The sequence below is a fragment of the Typopeltis vanoorti genome, chromosome 12 (genome assembly GCF_054136105.1).
Source record: "Typopeltis vanoorti isolate ZY-2024b chromosome 12, IOZ_Tvanoo_1.0, whole genome shotgun sequence".
NCBI classification, from domain to species: domain Eukaryota; kingdom Metazoa; phylum Arthropoda; class Arachnida; order Uropygi; family Thelyphonidae; genus Typopeltis; species Typopeltis vanoorti.
Genome location: NC_143560.1, coordinates 56945394 through 56964138, shown reverse-complemented (window position 1 = coordinate 56964138; position 18745 = coordinate 56945394). Strand labels below are relative to the sequence as shown.

At 35.5% G+C, this 18745-nt stretch overlaps 1 protein-coding gene across 1 annotated transcript in view; it reads left to right on the top strand.

Annotated features, from left to right (window-relative positions):
* Window positions 1-18745, top strand: part of LOC150100811 (serine/threonine-protein kinase svkA-like) — a 230343-nt gene that overhangs the window by 198621 nt on the left and 12977 nt on the right. Inside the window, exon 10 of the mRNA XM_090401906.1 lies at window positions 16727-16929. Within this exon, the coding sequence (XP_090258032.1) occupies window positions 16727-16929 (203 nt within the window). The remainder of the gene's footprint in view (window positions 1-16726; window positions 16930-18745) is intronic.

The following is an 18745-nucleotide window of genomic DNA, read 5'->3' as shown; positions in this document are numbered from 1 at the left end:
AGATTAACATCTCCAATTTTGATATCAGGTTTAATACCACTTTCCTTCATAATGTGGTCCATATAGATAATGAATAACAGAGGGGATAAAGTACATCCCTGTCTGATACCAGATTTAACATTAAACCACCTTCCTGGACAGAGGGACGAATTCCAGATAATTGGAGCAGAGCTCTCATGGTACCCATATATAAAAAGGGAAATAAAACTACCACTTTCCTTCATAATGTGATCCTTATAGATAATGAATAACAGAGGGGATAAAGTACATCCTTGTCTGATACCAGGTTTAACATTAAACCACCTTTCTGTACTTCCTTCAATTCTAACTGCTGACTTGCAACTGACTAATATTGCTTGATATAATGACCCATTGACACCGTATAACTGTAGCGTTTCGAATAGCTTCTCTCTTGGCACCTTGTCATATGCCTTTTCCAGATCTGCAAAGCTTAAATACAGATCTTTGTTATATTCCCATGATTTCTCAATCTTCACTTCATGACAACTATTTACAAATAGTCATTATAATTCTGTTATTTCTGTGATTGTGTATATAGCTGGTCTTTAAATTCTTACTGAATATAAAGATAATTTCAGTACTGATTTTATTTATTAAGGCCATTCTATAGAATTAATAATATCAGCTCAAAGAAAAATATTCTCTCTCTCCCCTAGACATATGCACAAGTAATTTATCAAGAATATTTATTTTTATATTGCATAGTGGAGTAGAATAGGGTACCCTACCATAATGAGTCCGTGGACTCCTTGGAGGTGTCATGTAAAAGTTTAAAAAATAATAATGTATTAAACAGGTAGGGTTTTCTTCCTAATTTAAGTCATAACATTGATTTCACCTCTGAGGGAAGATATGAATGAATTATAAAAAGAAAAGAAAAAAGTCAGAGTTTAATTTCAAAGCCTATTTTTGAAAGCATATCTGTAATTTGAAATTATTTTTCACATTCACAGAACATGAGCAAGTGAGTGCTAGTATACTGTTATCCAAAGTGTGAGTACTAGCTCACATTCTGAATGTGAGTGCTAGTACTCGCTCACTTTGATAAACCTGCTGAAGTAGATATGGTAATTCAGTTTTTTAAAAGGTTGTTCAAAATTGATAATAAATACAGAATATAACATTTTTATTTTATTTATTTCATTATTAAGATGTAATACATTCAGTGATACCTCTCCTTGAGCATTCACTGACAACCCATTCTATTCATTCACAACTCTCCAAGCAAAAAATCTAGTCCTTGCATCCCTACTAACCATGCCTTTACTCGCCTTCCAGGGATGACCTCTTGATCTTCACCCTCTAGCCAAGTGCTGAAACATTTCTCCTGCATCCATCCTATAAAACCCTTTAAGCAGCTTAAATGCTTCTATCATATCCTCTCTTTTTTACCTATCGACCAACTTCTGCCATCCACACACCCCAATCTATTCTCATAAGGAGTATTCCATAGATCATTTTCAACATCTTGGTTGCTTGCCTCTGAATCCTCTCCACCACTTCCTCATCCACAAGAAACCTAGGAGACCAGACCTGATGTAGACATATCAAGGCTTTATAAAGAGGAATAACAACTTGCTTATCTCTATTTGTTAGTGTGTTCTTCAATAGCCAATAGCACTCTTGTAAAATTGGTGATTTTATCTGTTTTATTGTGTTTTTCCTTAGAAATTAGTGTTTTATGGTATATTATAGTATGTTTTTAGATGAGTATTTAGTGTCTTTATAACATATTTTTATTGTGATATTGTAATATTAAACAGAGCTGTAAAACGGCACCAAAAATGCAGAAGAAATGGAAGACTAACAAGAACAGTGAAATAGTGAACAAGAAGGCTTTCTATACTAAAGATGATATTGAAGAGGATATTGAAAATAATTTAACTTCTAAAATCATTAGGTTAAAGCAAATTATTACACACATGACAAAGGAATTATAGAAAGTTAAGCGGCATTTAGTTGAACACAGGGAGAATAAAAAAATGTTCAGCAGCAAAATCGAAAACAACAAATCACAGAGTCAGGTGAGTTAGTGCATAATAATGAAAATTGGGTAAGTAAAGTTAATTGTAAAAAAACGATGCTATTTTTTATGGTGACTATCATAAAACATGACATTTATGAGCAGATTATAATGTCAAGATTTCCTAGAGCAAAAATTAAAACTAGCACAAGCAATTAAAACATAAAAGCAGAACAAAAGAGATCTTAATTCTGGTAGGTACCAAGGACTTAACTAGCGATAAATTCAGTATGAGAGAGAACATGATAAGATTGTTGGAAGAAGCGAGAGTGAAGAGTGAGAAAATAAAAATCGTTAGTATATTACCTAACAAGGGCTATGATTTCAAACATTTGATGCATAGGCTGTGTGGAAGGAAGACGGATTTTTGGATGTGTGGAGTGAGTTTGAGGGAAGAATGGATTTGTATAAGAGGGACAGCCTACACTTGAATGTATTTGGCATTGGGTGTCTTGAAAAATTATTGATAGTAGCCCAAACACATAGTGAAACTGAATTATGATGGGAGGAATCATGAAAATCTATGTGTAAGAGTGACAATCTTAGCTAAATTTGTTAATGATGAGAATGGTTATTATTATAGAAATGATTATGATCTGTGTGTTGAGGCTTAAGTGCTGTGAGGACATCACTTTGGAGGCTTAATGGAATATATATGTTACCGCTAAAGTGCAGAAATCAGTTATTCTGCAGATTATCTAGGTATTGTGCAGATTAACTACGGTGATCTGTTAATGTGCGGAAAATTGTTTCATTTCTCAAATTACCTAGGTAATCTGCACATTACCTACTAGGCACTCGTTAAAGTGAAAATAAGATCTTTGCTGGAACAACAGCAACGTTTCTGTATGTTTAAATTAAGATAATGTTATTTATTTATTTTTTGATATCTAAAGAATCAAGTTAATACAATCAAACAATCAACAAATTAGTTGATAGAATCAATCATCAATCAATTAATATAATACAAGGAATCAAATGGTTTAAAATATTATTACAATTAAGAAAAAAAACATATGATAAAATTATGTTTACTTATTAAAAAACCAAACTAAAAGTGGAGGGAGAGGGGGGAAGGAGTAGGGAAAGGAAATGAGAGAAACAAACTTTTGAACTTTAACGATACGGAAGTCGTTAATGTGCACATTACCTAGGTAAAATGCGGAAAACTCTTGATTCCGCACGTTAACGGAGCAAATCAGTTAATCTGCAGATTAGCTAGGTAATATGCACATTAACGGTTTTCGCACTTTAGTGGTAACATATATACAGCACTCGGAAAGGAATAAAACTGATTTTTAATACTTGCAATATTTCATCTCAGTCACTGAGACATCTTCGGGAATTACAAAAAAAAACTATTGTAACACACACTCAAATACAACACAATACTAAGTGAAACACGTGGGCGACTCTAAAGTCCTATCTAGGTGGTGCACCCTCTATGGGTGTTTGTAGATGGCCTAGGATGTAAGATGGGATCTCTGATAATTAATGTTTTCCAAATTTTGGGAAGTTTTATGCAACCATATTTATTTAAATTCGGTTGATTTGTGAGTGCCACCGCAGGTTCTAAAAACAGTCTTTCTTTTTTGAATTTACTAGGGTGGAGCATGGTGTTTTTTCAGATCCTGTGGGTTGTATCTAAAACATGGTCTTCAAGGCCAGATTGACCATAGTCGTGATTTCAGATGTATGATTTGTGTTCTTCTAAGTGCTCAAGACAGTAGTCAATTTATTTTCAAAAAGGCTCAATGAATATGCTGTCAGTGCCCTAAGCCTCAGCCGCAATTTTGTCGTTGCACCAAAAGACGTGGCAGTGCTAGGTATAATGTACAACGTTGAAATGCTGAATCTGTCACTTAGCAGTTGAAATAGCCAATAACATCAGACTTGACGTCGCCAATATCTTTGTCCAGTCATCACCTCCAAAAAAGTAATTTATCGTCAGGCTAGCTCACTTCTTCTCCAGCTTCTCCCACTTAAGTGGGGTCACTGTTTGTTATGAGTCTCCTCCACACCTTCCTGTCTTGAGCTGTCACCACATCCAAGTTCTTCATCTTCAAGTCCTCTTCTACCAGCTCCCTCCATCTCTTCTTTGGCCGCCCACGCTTCCACCTTCCTTGCACATCCATCTGCATGACCCTTCTTCCCACATATTCGTCCTCCCTCCTCATCACATGACCAAACCATCTCAACCTTGCCTCCTGTATTTTCGCTCCTAAGTTCATAACTTTCACTGTTCCCCTGACATAGTCATTTCTCAGATGATCCTTTCTGGTCACACCGCACATCCACCTAAGCATTCTCATCTCTGCTACTTCCATCCTGCTGATGTTATTTTTCCTCAGGGCCACAGTTTCTATAGCATATGTCATAGCTGGCCTCACTACTGTCCTATAAATTTTGCCTTTCAGATTGATCGGCACCTTCTTATCGCATAACACTCCAGCCATCTCCCTCCAGTTCCTCCAACCCGCTTGTATCCTGCATCCCACTTCCTTCTCAGCTCCTCCATCTTCTTCCACTGTTGAACCTAAGTATCTAAAGTCTCTCACCTTCCTGATGACATTTCCTTCCAGCTCCAGATCTGTCTCCTGGCCACCGCCCACTGCGCAACACATATACTCTGTCTTACTTTTGCTCAGTCTCATACCTCTCTCTTCCAGTACTTTTCTCCATCTTTCCAGTTTAGTTTCTGCTTCTTCTCTTGAATCTACACACAGCAAGATGTCATCTGCATACAACATTGTCCAAGGTGCATCTTCTCTCACCTCCTCTGTTACCACCTCCATCACAATATTAAACAGAAACGGAATTAATGCTGACCCTTGATGCAAGCCAACTGTTACTTGAAACTTTCTGTCTGTCCCAAACAGGTCCGAACACTTGTCTTTACAATTCTGTACATTTCCCGCACCAACCTGACATATTTCTCCGGCACCTTCTTCTCCCTCAGACACCTCCAGACTTCTTGCCTTGGCACTCTATCGTATGCTTTCTCTAGATCAATAAATACCAGATGTAGCTCCCTTTGTTTCTCTCGATATTTTTCCATCATCTGTCGTAACCCAAAGATAGCATCTGTTGTTGATCTACCAGGCATGAAGCCAAATTGTTCCTTTGCAATCTCCACCTCCTCCCTCAATCTACCATCAAGAACTCTTTCTAGGATCTTCATTGTGTGGGACATCAACTTTATTCCTCTGTAATTTTTACAGTCTTGTGCATCCCCTTTACCCTTGTAGATGGGAACAAGAGTACTCTCCCTCCATTCCTCGGGTATATTTTCCTGTTGGCAAACTTTCATGAACAGGTCCCACAGCAGGTCAATTCCCTCTTCCCCCAGTGCCTTCCATGCCTCCACTGGAATTCTGTCGGGGCCCACCGCTTTTCCATTCCTCATCCTCTTCATGGCCTCCGTCACTTCCATTCTACTGATGTTCTGCACCATCCCCTCAGAAGGCTGCCCATCTCCTCTGTGAGTCCTTGCATTTTCCTCATTCAAAAGTCCCTCAAAGTATATTTTCCATCTGTTTCTTATGTCCACATCCCTCCATAATACTCTTCCTTCAGCATCTTTGATCTGCCTCACATGTAAGATGTCCTTAGCTGCTTTATTTCTACATTTCGCTAGTTGGTAAATTTTTCTCTGTCCTTTCTTTGTTTCTAATTGATCATACAGATCTTGATATGCCATGGCCTTCGCCTGTGCCACAACTCTCTTGGCTTCTTGCTTTCTCTCTTTGTACACCTCTCTTACAGAGAGGTGTACAAAGAGAGAATCATAATTTTCATAATAATACAAAGAAAATCATAGTTTTCTGAGAGCAGGCTAGCTCACTGCTCTCAGAAAATTATGGTAAGAAAAAAAGTATTGTCATCACCAAAGTGGATAAGGATAATGCCACAGTCATCCTTCATGCCACGGAATATAATCATAAAATGGAGATTATCCTTCGAGATTGCACTACCTACATCCCACTAGAACACGATCCCACAAAAGCACAAGTTAAAAAATGAAAAACTTACTTAAAAAAGTATCCTCCTGGCTGCTGAACATAACAAAAAAACCCTCAAATCTTTCAGTTCTCTTCCCCCCCCCCTAGAATATATGGTTTACCAGAAATCCACAGATGCCACTGATGCACCTTGCTACAAACTATCAAAGCAGCTGGCTAACTCTCTGATCCCCCACCCCTCACTGGACTTACCACATCCTATATAAAAGACTACCCATTTTAAAACCCTGATTTTGAAATCTAACTTTAAATAATACAAACATATTGGTAAGCTTTGACATCACCTCACTGTTTACCAATATTCCCTTAAATGACCTTAACACTCTTAAAAAACGTTTTTCCTTCTGATATCTTAGATCTCTTTTCCTTTGCCATCAACTCTGATTATTTTTCTTGAAAGAACAAAATTTACAAACAGATAGAGGGAACTGCTATGGATTCACCCCCCTCTCATCCCCTCTTGCCAATTTTTACATGGAAAATTTTGAAAAACGAGCCATAGACTCAGCCCCTCTCAAATCTTCTATGTGTCTAAGATATGTAGATGATGTGTTCTCTATTTGGCCTCATGGTCCAGACACATTAGACTCTTTCCTCAATCACCTCAACAGCCTACATCCAAGAACCCAGTTTATGATGGAACCTTTCCTTCACTATATATAGAAAACCTACTCATACAGGCAGATGCATTCACAGACTCTCCCACCACCACTGCAACAATATGGCATTATTAAAACTCTATTGGCATTATTATTAAATCCAAAAGCCACCACAATCTTTGTTCCAATGGAATCACACTTTCAACTAAACTCAACCACAATCACAACACCTTCCTTTCCAGTGGCTACAGTGATTACAGAATTAAAAAATAATCAGCTCCTTCCCATTCCCTGGCCATCTCTTCAGAAGAATTTCAGAAATGTCATCACCATACCCTACATCCATTGCACATGAAAAAAAAATAGCCAGATCCTTAAAAAAGTACAACCTCCATGCAGCATTTAAGCCCCAAAGTAAACTTGCTATCCTTATCCGTTCTACCAAAGATCAGCTCCCTCCTCTCTCATTACTTGCAGTTTATAAAGTACTCTTTTTATATATACCTTATAAAGTTTCCTGCAAGCTGGCTTACTTTTGGACAAATCAGCAGATCAGCAACCATCTGCTTAGAAGAACACAAATCATACATCTGCAATCACGGATGGTCAATCTAACCTTGAGACCATGTTTTGGATACAACCCACAGGCTCTCCTGGGAAAAAACCACCATGCTCCATCATAGTAAATTAAAAAAAGAAAGACTATTTTTAGAATCTCCGGTGGCACTCACAATTCAACTGAATTTAAATAAATACAGTTACATAAAACTTCCCAAAATTTGGGAAACATTAATTATCAGAGATGCCACCTACAAATGCCCATAGAGGGCACACCACCTAGATAAGACTTTAGAATCACCCACATGTTTCACTTAGTATTGTGTTGTATTTAAGTGTATGTTACAATAGTGTTTTTGTAATCCCTGAAAATGTCTCAGTGACTGAGATGAAATATTGGAAGCATTAAAAATTAGTTTCAATCATTTCAATATATTCCATTAAGCCTCCAACACGAAATGATTATGAAAAGAGAACGATTCTATGTTCATCTGATTTGGACTTATCAAGCTTGTCTAAAGATTCTTGCATAAGTGAGGAACTAGACTAGAACATAAATCTGCAAGTTGTCGAACTGTGATGCAGACCACAGACAAAATTATACAAAGGTGCATGCAAGTAACTTATGTCTCTACACGAACGCTTAGTATCAGAAATACAGGAGAGCGTTTGTTGCCCTGGTTAATATGTTTGGACCTCATATGATAGGCATTAGTGAGATCTGGCTATCAGAAGCAAAAATACTAACTGGTATATCGAGTGCAAAGGTTATAGTATTTTGAGAAAGGAGAGGAGGGGCTGTGCTCCTATTGATATCAGATGACTTGAATCCAGTTAGAGTTGAGAATTATGACTGCAATACCAGTAACAGTTTTTCATCTGGCTAGTTCCTGAGTTTGAGGTGGAGTTTAACCAGATTAAATGCATAGTGGGGTTTTGTTACAGACATGGTAAATGGGTTGCTAGTGACAAAGAAATGCATCACCAAATAAAATTGAGGGATGTGAATAGAGTAATCATAATGGGGGACTTTAATTATTCAAAAATTGATTAGGTAGCTGTGAAATCACAGGAGCAGAATGAAACTGAATTTATTGAGCTGTTGTGAAATAACTTTCTCAAACAGCATGTGGTACTCGCTTGGGAAGTGGCTAAGTTTATGGATGTTCCATTCAGAAAAGGTTACATGCTGAACTACAAAACAAAAGTATGACCACCTGGCGGGTATGTGGGTTCTGTGCTACGATATCAGTTGTTGGATGGTAAGGTTATCAACAGTGCATGAGAAGTGTTTAAAAAATATTTACATGATGCAATATCAGAATGTGTATTTAGAATTCAAAGAATAAATAGACTAGGAGTGAAATGGATGTGTAAGCTAATCATGCAAGAGATTCGTAAGAAAAAGATGATGTGGAAGGAATACTGTGTGCATAAGGATGGTGTCAGTTATGATAATTATAAGCAGCAGGCCAGAAGAGTCGCAAGTGTTGCACTGAAAGCTGAGTATGAAAGGAAACTGACGCTGCAAATTAAAGACAACCAAAAAGAATTCTCTCATTATGCTGCAAGTGAACGAAGGAGTGAATTTGAAAGAATAACTCTACTGAATGCGGATGACTGATGATTACGCAGGTGACTGATGCAAAAGAGATTGTTCAACTAATGAGTAGCCATTTTGCTGAAAGCTTTCAACCTGGTATATGCAACATTAAATTCATTGAGCTGTTGCACAAACTGAATAAGAATTCTCAACAAGAACTGATGGGATATCAGAACAGATGCTAAAAGAGTGTTCAGCTGAACTGACTATTCCTTTGGACAGGCTATATTATTTGAATCTCTGAACAGGGAAAATTTCACAGGAGTGGGCATAATTTATAGTAATCCCATTGCACAAGGGGTGATGCAAAGACTGATGTGTCCAACTATCAGTCAATCACTATCTCAGGAGCAGTAGTGAAGATTTTGGAATAGTTGGTTATGGCTCATATTCAGAAATGATTTGATAGCGAATCTCTACTTTCCAACGAACAGCATAGGTTACTAAGGGAAGGTCATGTTTTAGCAACTTGCTCATATTTTATGATAATGTTAGCACTGAGTTAGACAAGAGGAATGGATACACCATGATACTTTTGTATTTTGCTAAAGCTTTTGACAGAATATAGTATGGAAGACTGTTGCATAAATTGGAGAATATGGGATTAGATTATAATCTATTGGCATGGATAAGAAAATGGCTAACTGACAAATATCAAAAGTCATATATGGGGATGTGAATCTGCAAGATTCAAGGTAACTAGTGTGTGCCTCAAGGATCAGTTCTGGTTCATTGTTATTGAATCTGTACATTAATGACATTGAAAAAAGATTTGACATGCAACATAGAGTATTTGCAGATGATGCTAGGAGTGCTGCTAAATGATTTGAATAGGCTGTGGAAATGACTGTCAGTTCAATGTTAATAAATATAAGGTCATGCACTTTAGTGTGTTTAGATATCCAATGTCAAAATTTAGATATCCAATTATTCAAAAATTGATTAGGTAGCTGTGAAATCACAGGAGCAGAATGAAACTGAATTTATTGAGCTGTTGTGAAATAACTTCCTCAAACAGCATGTGGTACTCGCTTGGGAAGTGGCTAAGTTTATGAATGTTCCATTCAGAAAAGGTTACATGCTGAACTACAAAACAAAAGTATGACCACCTGGCGGGTATGTGGGTTCTGTGCTACAATATCAGTTGTTGGATGGTAAGGTTATCAACAGTGCATGAGAATATTATATTGGTGGCATTATGCTAGAAGAAACTTATCAGGCTAGGGATCTTGGAGTTTTAGGAAGCAGGAAGTTGAAGTTCAAGGGCCATACCACAAAGATTGCAAATATGACTCAAAGCCTAATTACAGTGCTGAAATGAAGCTTAGAATGTAAAGATAAGTAAGTCATTTTGCTTCTTTACAAGGCCTTGACAAGACCTCACTTGAACTATTGCACACAGGTCTGATCTCCTGGTTTGCATGGTGATTCTGATATAGTGGATGGAGTATTAAAAATGATATCAGGATTGTGGAATACTGATTATGAAGACAGATTGAGAATTTGTAGGTTGCAGACACTAGCAAACAGGAGAAAGGGGGGGGGGGGGGGTGATATGATTGTGAGTTAAAATCTTCAAAGGGTTATACAGAATTTCAGTAGATGAAATTTTTCATTTTATGGAGGGCGTGGAAATTATGTTGTCAAGAGGGGGGGGGGTTGAAGGCTAGATTTTTCTCTCATAGAGTGGTGTATGATTGGAATGGATTGCTATTGGATGCTTTGTGTGGGAGTAGTGTAAATAGCTGTCATATCTCTCAAGGACAGATATAACAGCTTATGTGAATAGTATGGCCTTTGTCGATGAATTCCTGACTCCCTGGAGATCTCTCTTGATAAAAATAATAATATACACTTTAAACTTCAACTCTGTCTAGTGCTACTCCTAAATCCCTAGCTTCCTCTGTTTCCTGGAGCATAATTCCATCAGTGTGGTACACAGCTTGTAATTGATTTATACCAAAATTCATAACTTTACATTTCTGCACATTTAACTGATATCCATTATCATTTTCCCATACAGGCAGCCTATTTATATCATCCCTCATTCTTTCCACAACATCTTGATTAACTATCACTCTACCTAATTTTGCATCATCGGCAAACAACTGAATATTTCTCATCAGATTATTTCCTATATCATTTATGTACAAATTAAACAGTAATGGTCCTAGCACAGAACCTTGCAGCATACCACTGGTCACCTACTTTCTCTTGGATTCTACTTCTCTATATACCACTTTCTGATATCTGTCCAGCAGCCACCCTCTTATCCACATAACCAGTGTCATATTCATCCCTATTTGTTCTAGTTTGGGTAATAGAGTTCAATGTGGTATTCTGTCAAATGTCTCTGCAAAATCCAGCAAAAAGATCGTGTAGATATTTCCTTTATCCAACTCAGCTGTCGCTATCATAAGTGAGTAAATTACTAAAGCATGACTGACCCTTCACAAAGCCCTCATAGATTATTATATTCTTATCCACCCAGTCTTGAATTCTCTTTTTGACCAATTTTTCCAGTTCTTTTACTACTACTTCTGAGATACTGATTGGTTTATAATTTGCTACTGCAGATTTAGACCCTCCCTTATGCAAAGGAATTATTTTGTCCTCTTTCTACTCCCTTGGAACTCGATCAGAGCTGAGACTTAAAGAGCCTAGTCAGAGGCATTGCCAGTTCCCTTGCACATTCTCACAAAATGCAACCTGATATCCCATTTAATTCCACAGTTGTATTTACATTGAGATTCTTCAATATCCTAATAAACTCCAATTCATTTAACTCTGTTCACATGTCAGTCTCTGTCACATATATCACAGCATTATTCTCACTTGGATGACATATCCTTGCATAGTGGTCAACAACAATTTGATCTGCTTCTGTCACCTTGTCACCATTAATATTGGAGTAAAAAGGGAAGACATTTTGCATGCCCACAGAGTACCCACCAGCAGAAAAACATATCAAGCCAGTTATTATTCAACTAGAAAGCAAGAATATTAAAAATAAATGGATGACAGAGGCAAGAAAACTCAAGATTACAGCTCAACAATTTGATGAACAGTTAAAACCGGTGCCTGTCTAAATGAATGAACACTTTACCAAACTCAATAAGCAACTCCTTTATGAAGCAAAACAAAAGAGAGCAACTGGTGCAGTCAAATATGTATGGGTAAGAGATGGTAAACTATTCATGAGAATTTTTTTTTTTTTTTTAAATAACAAAACCTTGGTGCGATCATAATTAAAAGAAACACACATTAACCACAGTGAAAATTATTTAATTGTAAATATTTGTAATTTTAAACAATAATAGGAATAACATACAGTTAGGGTGCATGATTACAATAGAATCTCATTAAACATACATAACGTGCTACAGTAGTACAAAAAAAAAAAAAAATTAATTATTTAACACAATTTTGTATGACAATTTCCCATACTTTAGGAATAGTAAGAACGTCGTTGCGGTTTAAGTTTGGTCTGTGTAGTAGGGGCTTCAGAACTCTCCTTGTATAAACATGAACATTTATACAAGGAGAGTTCTGAAGCCCCTACTACACAGACCAAACTTAAACCGCAACGACGTTCTAACTATTCCTAAAGTATGGGAAATTGTCATACAAAATTGTGTTAAATAATTAATTTTTCTTTTTTTTCTTTTTTTTTGTACTACTGTAGCACGTTATGCACGTTTAAACGTTTAATGAAATTCTATTGTAATCATGTGCCCTAACTGTATGTTATTCCTATTATTGTTTAAAACTACTATACTGATGATGTCCTAAGATACTTAGGATGAAATATTTACAATTAAATAATTTTCACTGTGGTTAATACGTGTTTCTTTTAATTATTCATGAGAAAGAATGACAACACAAAAGTGATACGGATAAAAACAACGGACAAACTCAGTCAAAGAAGGCAGCAAATTTAAATTTTACCTATGAATAACTGGAACGATAAAGACCTAAATAGATTTAAGATTCCACATGAATTGCTTAGATTCTGATGCAACTGTAAACTGTAAAAAAAACTATAATCTAACCTCCGTAAAAATTTTTTTAACACTACTACAAACTCATCCAAGAATTTCAACATTCATGTCAATATTAGGTCAATAAGGTCACATTTTGATACTTTAATGTTACTTTCACAGAAATCCAATCATATATAGATGTACTAGTCTTAAGTGAAATATGGATCAAACAACTTGAGGTTGATCATTATTCTCTCGCAGATTACAACACGTATTATGATTGTCACAACTATAATCATTCAGGTGGATTAATTCTATAAACTAGAAAAAATATTTATAAATTTCATAGACTGGAATCAAAAATGCAAAGTGCTGAAACTGTAATGATCAATGAATATACTTATATTTGCTATATACCATGCACATGATGGCCCAGTTGATATCTTTCTCTCAGAGCTAAATAATGTCCTAAAAATCTTAAAACACAACAATGTCATACTAGTGGGGATCTAAATTTGGACCTTTATAAGAGTAATAGTAAAACTGAAGGATATAAAAATATATTATCTACTCATGGGTTTCTTGCTTACAGCGATGGCAATACGAGAGAAGCGAACAACTCAGCAAGTCGCATTGATCACATATTCATAAGAAACAGAATGGCCTATGAAGTATCCTCTGCAATCTACTTTAGCAAAATAACAGATCACCATTCGATACTGTTGAAACTATCCTTACCTAATAGCGTTGACGTGAGTTGTGCAGATAGTCATAAAAAATTCGAAATAGGCACCAATTATAATAAATTTGAGAACTGACATATTAGACATAAATCAGCTATATGAGGAATTTATCAAAAATTATTAAATATGCAGACAGCAAATCGCAATATCATAAAAGAGTTACTACAAAAAAGGATGTTCATACACACTGGATAACAGATGAACTAAAAAATATGATAAGGACAAAAGTGAAGCTCTATCATAAGCATAGGAAAAATCCCTACAATTTAATGTTTGAACACGACTACAAAAATTTCGCTAAATACCTAAAGGAAAAAATAAAGCAGACAAAAGAACATTTTCTTCTATCGAAATTTCTTTCTTGTAATAATGATAAAAATAAAGAATGGAGGTTGGTTAATATGATAATAGGTAATACAAAGCACAAAACACCATTCCTTGAGGGCAGTGACATCACCGATGTACTTAACAAAATGAACAACCACTTTACAAACTATAATAGTTGTGATTTTGACCCTGCAGAAAGGACAAAGTACATGAGTCACCTTCCATGGATTAAGAATTCCATGTATCTACATGTAGCAAATGAAGATGAGGTAAAGAGTGTAGTAATCGGATTAAAAAATGGGAAGTGACAATATAAATGTCAAAAAACTAAACATTATCATTAAACACAAATTACAGTTCTTTACAAATATCATTAATAAATCCTTTGAACACAGTAAGTTTATAGAACACTTAAAGACTGCTTCAGTTGTGCCTCTATATAAAGGAGGTAACAGAAATGAAATAAAAAATTACCAATATCTATACTATCCACAATCTCAAAGGTTATTATTGAAATTCTAATACAAAAGAGTTTCATAAAACGGTCTGTAGTGGAATAAATAAAGGAATGCAAACAGCAGCCATTTTTCTTGTTATATCTAAGGCGTTTGACTGTGTTCATCATGACCTATTGCTACTGAAAATGTCCAAATACGGTATCAGAGGAATTACTAATGACTGGTTCAGATCCTATCTGAATAATAGAAAAAATATACCAGCTATGGCACATTCAATAGCTCAACAAAAATAATAAAATATGGAGTGTCACAAGGGCCTGTACTAGGACCCATCCTATTTTTAATATATATTAATGATTTATGTAAATTCAAACTTTTTGGCAAATTGATATCCTTCGCCAATGACACGACATTAATATACACAGAAACAACCCTTGAAGATCTAAAAAATCGGCTTAATAGTGATATGTTAAAACTAAGTAAATGGTTTAGCAATAACGGACTTAACATTAATACCGATAAAATGAGATATATGTATTTCACCTTAATAGATAAGCTAGACCACAATATAACCATAAAATGGCATGAAAGGAAATGTAGTGACATCCTAAATTGTAACTGTAGCTTAATCAAAAAAACAAAATCAGTCAAGTATTTGGACCTTCATATCGATAGCAATATGAAGTGGAACTCCCACACCACTTTCTTAACAAATAAGTTTAGGTTCATAATTAATAGAATATATTATGTTAAAAAAATTGTAAATGCAGCATTCTTAAGATGCTTATACTATTCCTGGGTAAACTCCTCACTGCAATATGGCATCGCCTGTTAGAGTGGAGATTATTACAACAATCTGCTTCCATGAATAAGAATACAAAACAGAATAATTAGAGCCATAACTACTACTGATTTCGCACATTCAGCCAACGATCTGTTTGTCATGCATAATATTCTACCACTACAGAAACTATATCTCTATGGTTGTCTATTATACGTAAAAAGGAATGCTGAAAGTTTCTTGGTATATAATGTAGACTATGGATTACGATGTGGCCGGAACATGCTGGTAGTATCCAAGGCAAATAAGAAATTTTTCATAAATCCTTCGAATACCTAGCAACAAGCAGCTACAATAAACTCCCCAATGAAATCAAATCTATAACCTCAGTTTATGCATTTAGAAAAAGATTGAGAGACTACCTCATGGGACTAAACAATGTTGACAATTACTTTAAACGTATAGTATAAGGGATCATTATAACTCGCATATTCAGTTAAGGTACCAATATACTAACTAGTTCAATTACTTAGGAGACTAATATATTAACATGTACATCGAATCAAACTGTGTAAGGTGAGCCCTCGTAGATACTGTCACTGGACTTGCAGTGACTGTTTCAAACTAATTTAATTCTCTAGTAACCAGTATGGCTATGGCTCTTGGTTACACATAAATACACAAACTAACTTACTTTATCACTAAAACCAGTAACTTATAAACTATGAAAACTATCTGAAATGTATTTTACTCCATTTGTGTGTGTGTGTATATATATATAAAAGGAAACATTTATTAACTGTAACAAAATAATAGCCAAAAATAAGTGTAATTACCAACAGAAAATGATAGTAATACTTGAACTGTATTGTATAATAGTGTACATTGAATTGTACAACTTGATTTATATTGTATAATATAAATATCTTATATACGTGATGGGAACGATAATAAACTGTTAAACAACAAAAAAAAAATATTCAAATAGGTTATTCTTCCATAGTCATTCTTCTTCTTATTTGTCACTTAATGAAAGAACTCTTTTTGGGATTTCCTTTGGCCTATTCAGCTAGTTTCTTCTCATAATCTGATTTTGTGAACTTCCTTGTATACTGTTAATAAGCTTGCTGGTTACCTTTCTCCTTGTATACCCTCTGCAACAGTTTTTTTTTGCAGCTCATGCTTAATAATACTAACTTATCCATCTAACTAATACCTGATTTACCCTCCTGTTGCCAATAGACTTCAGCTTGAATAGTAATATCTCTAGGCATGGTTTAATGTGAACAAGCACATACAAGAAATGTAGCAATATATGCATTATCCACTTTTAAACAACCATGAACAAAAGAAAATAGTCACAAGCATCTCTGCTGTTACTGTAGCACTGATGTCAATAACAAAAGTAAAACTAAGACCCTTCAGAAAACTGAGAAGTTGGTTGTTAGGAGGCCAGATGTGTAACTTACTGTATTTAATGATTATTTATTTGTTTTAGTTGTTTATTGTTTGTGAATTAATATGCTTATTTATACATTTGTTGAAATCATTTTTCCTGTGAATAAGTCATGCATTTGAAAACTTACTGACTTGTATTATTTATAACAGCTACACCAGAAGCACAGACAGAGTGAGAGGACCTTGAGTTCAAATCCAAGGACAGATGCAATAGAAGAGGTCCGCAATGCTTTTGATTTGGCTGAGCAAAGTTGTCCTGGTGTAGCACGGACATTTGTGAAAGAAATTTTTCATCATTTAGTTCCCAGTCTTAGTAGACAAAAACTGCATGATGCCCTAGAGAAAATGGGACAGTAAGTTAAAAGAAAAAAGCAAAAAAAAAAATTATATGTTTAACTTATTCATCATAATAACTTATTTATATTCAAAAAGTGATGTGATGATTTATATAATGTAGTTTATTTCTGATTGCTAGAATAATTAATTTTTTTCTTTCCCTAACCACAGCTCTCCTTGAAAAAATCAACATGGCATCATTTGCAAAAAGAACATTTTCATATAAAAATTAAAACTCTCACAGTGTACTTAATATCAGATTAATATCCCTGGAATGAAGGAATAGAAATCACAGAGGTCATTCCATTTGGTAACAATGTAATACAAAAACACAAAACTGACTAGGTGAAGGATTCAACAGTAAAGGATTATAGGACAATGGATTCCAGCACTTCTCTCTGATTCCCTTGGCAAAGCTAACAAAACTTGCAGGAACAGGTCACACGATGTGCCTTCTGAATTGAAGAGAGAAATTGGGACACCCACTTGCACTGACCTTCTTCATGTGAAGTTTCTCATGAATGATGCAAAGGATGGTTATAGAAAGCCCCAACCTTGCTGAGATTTCTTTGAGCTTCAGCTATCTGTAATCGAGCAGTTCCTCCTCAACAGAGAGATAATTTCCTCAGTCATCACTTCCACAAGCTGACCATCATGAGAATCATCTTCGATGCTCTTTCTTCCTAGGCAAAACTGTTTAACCCATTCCTTCATGGTGGAATATGAAGGAGAAGTTCCCCCATAAATACCATCCAATCACTCTTTGATAGCACTTGGAGAAAGCCCTTTTTTGGTGAAAAACTTTGTCACAGTGCAGTACTCAATTTTTAACATTACTGCCACTTAGCATGCCATGTTAGTCAAATGAGTGCCTCCAACTGAATGATGCAGGTAGAGAGTTGAAACTGGTACACTAACCTCCCCATAGACGGTACTATCTGTCACACACAACATTTTAAAATTGGTGTGAATTTTGTATATCAGGCTGAAAACTTTTGGAACCTACCTCATGTGCCCACAGTTTCAGCATATTCAAATAATTCTATAAATTATGCATATCAGTAGCATTCCTGACTTCATGACTCTGGTCTAGATCTTTTGCCTGAATATTCCTTTAGTATTCTTAGCAATCTTCCATCTGTCCCTATTGCCGATGTCTTTATCCAAGTTATGAAATAGCTCTTGAACATCCTTCTTATACACTTCTGTTTCTTCATCCAATATAGTGATAGCGCTGCATGCCATGTCACATGCACACCAGGTTGACAGATCTTAGCAAGGTGTGCACTCATTATTTCAACAATTACATTTGCTTCTTTCACAGGGATACTTACTGTCTGCATTTAGTAGTTATTTTTCCACATTCATTGTTTCTTTTGGATTGTCTTTAGCCTGTACAACTAATTTCTTTGCATACTCTGATGTGGATTTCCATACAGTACTTTAACTTTTCTGGTCTGCACTTTGTATACTTCCTAACTCCTTTCATCCTTATTCTCATAATATTCTGTCACAATCATTTGATGTATCTCTTGCTTAATAAGGTTGTGCATCCATTTCATATTTGTTTTTTGAATTCTGTAGACACATTTAAGTACTGCACCATTTAAGCATTTTTTTTTTTCAAACTTTCCATGCATTACTTATATCTTTCCACTCAATAGCTGATTCCACAGGACCAAACATAGTATTCTCCTAGGTTTTTCATAATTTTCTAGCTTTGTAGTTTAGTTTGTAACCTTCTTAATTAGAATATCCATATACTTAACTACTTTCCAGATCAGTACAGCATGATCACTGTCAACAACTAGTAGCAGAATAGTCACATCTTTA